The following is a 7,500-nucleotide window of genomic DNA, read 5'->3' as shown; positions in this document are numbered from 1 at the left end:
CTGGATGTTGATAATTAGCAGGAATCGGCCTAATTCTGCTCTGCGTGCATTATTTGGTGTTCTACGTTGTACACAGAGGATGTTTTTGCAGAATTCTGCATGCAGAGTCTCAATTTGGTGTTTGTCCCATTTTGTGAATTATCGGTTGGTGAGCGGACCCCAGACCTCACAACCATAAAGGGAAATGGGTTCTATAAATGATTCAAGTATTTTTAGCCAGATCCTAACTGGTATGTCAAATTTGATGTTCCTTTTGATGGCGTTTTAGGCCCTTCTTGCCTCGTCTCTCAGATGGTTCACAGCTTTGTGGAAGTTACCCTTGGTGCTGATGTTTAGGCCGAGGTATGTATAGTTTTTTGTGTGCTCTAAGGCAACAGTGTCTAGATGGAGTTTGCATGTGTTGTCATGGCAACTGGACCTTTTTTTGCAACACCATTATTTTTGTCTTACTGAGATAAACTGTCAGAGACAAAGTCTGACAGAATCTCTCTCCCTCTCACCCCCCTTTACCTCCCCCTCCCTCCCTCTCTCCCTCTCACCCCCCATCTCCCCCCCTCTACCTCCCCCTCTCTCCCTCTCACCCCCCATCTCCTTCCCTCTCACCCCCTCCCTCCCTCCCTCCGTCCCTACTTCTCCCTCCCTCCCTCTCACTCCCTCCCTCCCTCCCTCTGAACACATAGCTCGAGCTAGAAGCCTATACTTCCCTGTCCCCCCCTCCCCTCCATCTACCTCTCTACCCCCCATCCATCTCCCTCCCTCCCTCCCTCCCTCCCTCTGAACAACACAGCTCGAGCTAGAAGCCTATACTTCCCTGTACCCCTCCCCTCCCTCTACCCCCCTCCCCCCTCCCTCTCACCCCCCCTCTACCTCTCTACCCCCCATCCCCCTCCCTCCCTCTGAACAACACGTGGCTCTAAGCCTATACTTCCCTGTCCTCCCTCCCTCCCCCCTCCCTCTCACCCTCCCTCTACCTCTCTACCCCCCATCCCCCTGTCTCTCTCTCTCCCTCCCTCCCTCTGAACAACACGTGGCTCTAAGCCTATACTCCCTGTCCTCCCTCCCTCCCCCCTCCCTCTCACCCCCCCTCTACCTCTCTACCCCCCATCCCCCTGTCTCTCTCTCTCCCTCCCTCCCTCTGAACAACACGTGGCTCTAAGCCTATACTCCCTGTCCAGGGAACAGGAGATGTATGAATGACCCTACAATGAGTCCAGCAGGCTAGCTCCATTAGTGTCTGTATTAAAGGTCCATAGTGAATATCAGGACCATGGGGAGCGGTCAGGTCCAAACAGGGCTGTAGATTATACTATCTGTTCAAATAGATGGCTCTGCATTACAGCCACAATCTGGTCCTGGGGAAATCTGGAAAGGTTCTGATTGGGGGAAGCTGGATCACATGACTACCCTGCCTCTGTGAGAGGGTTTTGCTCACGCTCCGCCTCTCCCTCTGTTCCTTTCTCTACACTAAATCATATGTCCTGGGAAAAGAGCTAAGGGAGGTTGTGTGAAACCCACTCGCGGCGGCACCCTGGTTCCCACGCTGCAACTGTTACACCCGTTGCCTAGTTACGGCTGTGGCAAGGCACCGCTCTGTGGCCTGGACTCTGACATGAGTCTCTCTCTTTCTCTCTCTCTCTCTCTCTCTCTCTCTCTCGATCCAATTGGAACTAATGGAGTTCTCTACACCACCACTTCTATAGTGATCCAATTAGAACTAATGGAGTTCTCTACACCACCACGTCTATAGTGATCCAATTAGAACTAATGGAGTTCTCTACACCACCACTTCTATAGTGATCCAATTAGAACTAATGGAGTTCTCTACACCACCACTTCTATAGTGATCCAATTAGAACTAATGGAGTTCTCTACACCACCATTTATATAGTGATCCAATTAGAACTAATGGAGTTCTCTACACCACCACGTCTATAGTGATCCAATTAGAACTAATGGAGTTCTCTACACCACCACTTCTATAGTGATCCAATTAGAACTAATGGAGTTCTCTACACCACCACTTCTATAGTGATCCAATTAGAACTAATGGAGTTCTCTACACCACCACTTCTATAGTGATCCAATTAGAACTAATGGAGTTCTATACACCACCACTTCTATAGTGATCCAATTAGAACTAATGGAGTTCTCTACACCACCACTTCTATAGTGATCCAATTAGAACTAATGGAGTTCTCTACACCACCACTTCTATAGTGATCCAATTAGAACTAATGGAGTTCTCTACACCACCACTTCTATAGTGATCCAATTAGAACTAATGGAGTTCTCTACACCACCACTTATATAGTGATCCAATTAGAACTAATGGACAATACAGGGGGAGGCTGCATTCCTGCTATGTAATGGGAGGTCAAGCGTACAGAGAGAGAGAGAGACAGAGAGAAACCAAGAGAGAGAGAGAGAGAGAGAGAGAGAGAGACCGAGAGAGAGAGAGAGAGAGACCGAGAGAGAGACCGAGAGAGAGAGAGACCGAGAGAGACCGAGAGAGAGCGAGAGAGAAATGGGGAGGAAGTGATGATAAGATAGGGATATAAAGGGATATAGAGGGATATAGAGGGATATAGAGGGATGTAGAGGGATATAGAGGGATATAGAGGGATATAGAGGGATGTAGAGGGATATAGAGGGATATAGAGGGATGTAGAGGGATATAGAGGGATGTAGAGGGATATAGAGGGATATAGAGGGATGTAGAGGGATGTAGAGGGATATAGAGGGATATAGAGGGATGTAGAGGGATATAGAGGGATATAGAGGGATATAGAGGGATATAGAGGGATATAGAGGGATGTAGAGGGATGTAGAGGGATATAGAGGGATGTAGAGGGATGTAGAGGGATATAGAGGGATATAGAGGGATGTAGAGGGATATAGAGGGATGTAGAGGGATATAGAGGGATATAGATGGATATAGAGGGATGTAGAGGGATGTAGAGGGATGTAGAGGGATATAGAGGGATATAGAGGGATATAGAGGGATATAGAGGGATATAGAGGGATATAGAGGGATGTAGAGGGATATAGAGGGATATGGATGGAGGAATGGAAGAATAGAGGGGAGGAGGGATGGAGGAATGGAAGGATAGAGGGGAGGAGGGATGGAGGAATGGAAGAATAGAGGGGAGGAGGGATGGAGGAATGGAAGGATAGAGGGCCTTAAGAAGCCAGTAGGATGAACTAGGTTCTATTTATGTAACCTATGGCCAGTAGGATGAACTAGGTTCTATTTATGTAACCTATGGCCAGTAGGATGAACTAGGTTCTATTTATGTAACCTATGGCCAGTAGGATGAACTAGGTTCTATTTAGGTAACCTATGGCCAGTAGGATGAACTAGGTTCTATTTAGGTAACCTATGGCCCTGTGCAACCCAAAGGGGGTTGGAGACAGATGGAGAGAGAGAGGGATAACTTACCAGAGCAGACTTGCCCACACCTCCAGAGCCGAGGACTACTAACTTGTATTCACGCATCGTTCACTGTGTCTGGTGTCACCCTGTAGAGAGACAGAGGAGGCCAGGGTCAGTTAAACAGCTCAACATCTGGTAATAATGTGGTGAACTAACATGAGAATAACGTGGTAACAACGTGGTAATAACATGGTAACAATGTGGTAACAACGTGGTAACAACGTGGTCACAACGTGGTAACAACATGGTAACAACGTGGTAATAACATGAGAATAACATGGTAACAACGTGGTAATAACATGGTAACAATGTGGTAACAACGTGGTAACAACGTGGTCACAACGTGGTAACAACATGGTAACAACGTGGTAATAACATGGTAATAACGTGGTAATAATGTGGTGAACTAACATGAGAATAACGTGGTGACAACGTGGTAATAACGTGGTAACAACGTGGTCACAATGTGGTAACAACGTGGTAACAACGTGGTCACAACATGGTAACAACGTGGTAACAACGTGGTAATAACGTGGTAACAACGTGGTAATAACGTGGTAATAATGTGGTGACAACGTGGTAATAATGTGGTAACAACGTGGCAACAACATGGTAACAACGTGGTGACAACGTGGTAACAACATGGTCACAACGTGGTAACAACATGGTAACAACGTGGTAACAACATGGTAACAACGTGGTGACAATGTGGTAATAACGTGGTAATAATGTGGTAATAATGTGGTGAACTAACATGAGAATAACGTGGTGACAACGTGGTAATAACGTGGTGACAATGTGGTAATAACGTGGTAATAATGTGGTAATAATGTGGTGAACTAACATGAGAATAACGTGGTGACAACGTGGTAACAACGTGGTAACAACGTGGTCACAATGTGGTAACAACGTGGTAACAACGTGGTCACAACATGGTAACAACGTGGTAATAACGTGGTAATAATGTGGTGACAACGTGGTAATAATGTGGTAACAACGTGGTAACAACATGGTAACAACGTGGTAATAACATGGTAACAACGTGGTGACAACGTGGTAACAACATGGTAACAACGTGGTCACAACGTGGTAACAACGTGGTGACAACGTGGTAACAACATGGTAACAACGTGGTCACAACGTGGTAACGTGGTAACAACATGGTAACAACGTGGTGACAATGTGGTAATAACGTGGTAACAACGTGGTAATAATGTGGTAACAACGTGGTGACAACGTGGTAACAACATGGTAACAACGTGGTGACAATGTGGTAATAACGTGGTAATAATGTGGTAATAATGTGGTGAACTAACATGAGAATAACGTGGTGACAACGTGGTAATAACGTGGTAACAACGTGGTAACAACGTGGTCACAACGTGGTAACAACGTGGTCACAACATGGTAACAACGTGGTAACAACATGGTAACAACGTGGTGACAACGTGGTAATAACGTGGTAACAACGTGGTAACAACGTGGTCACAACGTGGTAACAACATGGTAACAACGTGGTAACAACATGGTAACAACGTGGTGACAACGTGGTAACAACATGGTAACAACGTGGTGACAACGTGGTAACAACATGGTAACAACGTGGTCACAACGTGGTAACAACGTGGTGACAACGTGGTAACAACATGGTAACAACGTGGTCACAACGTGGTAACGTGGTAACAACATGGTAACAACATGGTAACAACGTGGTCACAACGTGGTAACAACGTGGTAATAATGTGGTAACAACGTGGTGACAATGTGGTGAACTAACATGAGAATAACATGGTAATAACATGAGAATAACATGGTAATAACATGAGAATAACGTGGTAACAACGTGGTCATAACATGAGAATAACATGAGAATAACATGTAATAACTTAAGAATTGTTCCAGTCACTATAGATGTATAGACATTAGATCCAGTCACTATAGATGTATAGACATTAGATCCAGTCACTATAGATGTATAGACATTAGATCCAGTCACTATAGATGTATAGACATTAGATCCAGTCACTATAGACGTATAGACATTAGATCCAGTCACTATAGACGTATAGACATTAGATCCAGTCACTATAGATGTATAGATGTATAGACATTAGATCCAGTCACTATAGATGTATAGACATTAGTTCCAGTCACTATAGACGTATAGACATTAGTTCCAGTCACTATAGACGTATAGACATTAGATCCAGTCACTATAGATGTATAGACATTAGATCCAGTCACTATAGATGTATAGACATTAGATCCAGTCACTATAGACGTATAGACATTAGATCCAGTCACTATAGACGTATAGACATTAGATCCAGTCACTATAGATGTATAGATGTATAGACATTAGATCCAGTCACTATAGATGTATAGACATTAGTTCCAGTCACTATAGACGTATAGACATTAGTTCCAGTCACTATAGACGTATAGACATTAGATCCAGTCACTATAGATGTATAGACATTAGATCCAGTCACTATAGATGTATAGACATTAGATCCAGTCACTATAGACGTATAGACATTAGATCCAGTCACTATAGACGTATAGACATTAGATCCAGTCACTATAGATGTATAGATGTATAGACATTAGATCCAGTCACTATAGATGTATAGACATTAGTTCCAGTCACTATAGACGTATAGACATTAGATCCAGTCACTATAGACGTATAGACATTAGATCCAGTCACTATAGACGTATAGACATTAGATCCAGTCACTATAGATGTATAGACATTAGTTCCAGTCACTATAGACGTATAGACATTAGATCCAGTCACTATAGACGTATAGACATTAGATCCAGTCACTATAGACGTATAGACATTAGATCCAGTCACTATAGACGTATAGACATTAGATCCAGTCACTATAGACGTATAGACATTAGATCCAGTCACTATAGATGTATAGACATTAGATCCAGTCACTATAGACGTATAGACATTAGATCCAGTCACTATAGACGTATAGACATTAGATCCAGTCACTATAGATGTATAGACATTAGTTCCAGTCACTATAGACGTATAGACATTAGTTCCAGTCACTATAGACGTATAGACATTAGTTCCAGTCACTATAGATGTATAGACATTAGATCCAGTCACTATAGATGTATAGACATTAGTTTCCAGTCACTGTGGGATAGGTTTTATATGCTGTTTTCAACTCATTAGAGAAACAAAGCCTTGCTGAGAAGCGGCCTATAAATTACACCCGGCATTAAACAAGAACCGTAGCTCAGGCTAAGCAGTCAACACACACACACACACACACACACACACACACACACACACACACACACACACACACACACACACACACACACACACACACACTGTTCTCCACCACCCACTCTCCAAGGCCTGGCTGGCCTCTCCTTCGCCCCTCTCCTTCGCCCCTCTCCTTCGCCCCTCTCCTTCGCCCCCTCTCCTTCGCCCCCTCTCCTTCGCCCCCTCTCCTTCGCCCCCTCTCCTTCGCCCCCTCTCCTTCGCCCCCTCTCCTTCGCCCCCTCTCCTTCGCCCCCTCTCCTTCTGCATCATGCAACCCTTATGCTAATCCCACCAACATTTACTGAGCGCAGCACCGAGTTGGACAAAGGCATAAATACATGAAATATCCTGTCACCTCTTTGATTTTGACCAGGCCAGACGGATCAGGCCAGACAGATCAAAGACTGATGAGAGGGATGAAAAAGAAGAGGTAGAGAGAGGTGGAGGAAGGGAGGAGACAAGGGAAGTCAGAGGGAGACAGCAGGAGTCAGTCACATGGGTGTTTAGTGGGTATTTGGTGCCAGGCAGGGCTGGAGACTATGAGACTGATGAGTGATGGAGGACGCTCTCTCTCTCTAGGCGGGCCGATTAAAGGGGAACGCGGCCCACTTCACTGCACTTACCCAAATCGAATGCAATATGAAATAGGCCATTCAAGACAAACACCCCCTCAGCATTTTCTGATGCTAAGAGCTACACAACTAAACTTTTGCTGTCATCTAATGCCTCAGATTTCATTTATATTAGCAGAGGATAGAGAAGGAGAGAGACA

The 7,500-nt window shown here is 44.7% G+C and overlaps 1 protein-coding gene across 1 annotated transcript in view; it reads right to left on the bottom strand.

Annotated features, from left to right (window-relative positions):
- The window catches only part of LOC129838868 (ras-related protein Rap-1b), a 125,683-nt gene that overhangs the window by 46,380 nt on the left and 71,803 nt on the right, over nt 1-7,500 (bottom strand). Inside the window, exon 2 of the mRNA XM_055906101.1 lies at nt 3,440-3,519. Coding sequence (XP_055762076.1) covers nt 3,440-3,496 — 57 coding nt within the window. The 5' untranslated portion in view covers nt 3,497-3,519. The remainder of the gene's footprint in view (nt 1-3,439; nt 3,520-7,500) is intronic.

Source organism: Salvelinus fontinalis, chromosome 39 (genome assembly GCF_029448725.1).
Source record: "Salvelinus fontinalis isolate EN_2023a chromosome 39, ASM2944872v1, whole genome shotgun sequence".
NCBI lineage: Eukaryota > Metazoa > Chordata > Actinopteri > Salmoniformes > Salmonidae > Salvelinus > Salvelinus fontinalis.
This window is presented reverse-complemented; position numbering and strand designations above follow the sequence as displayed.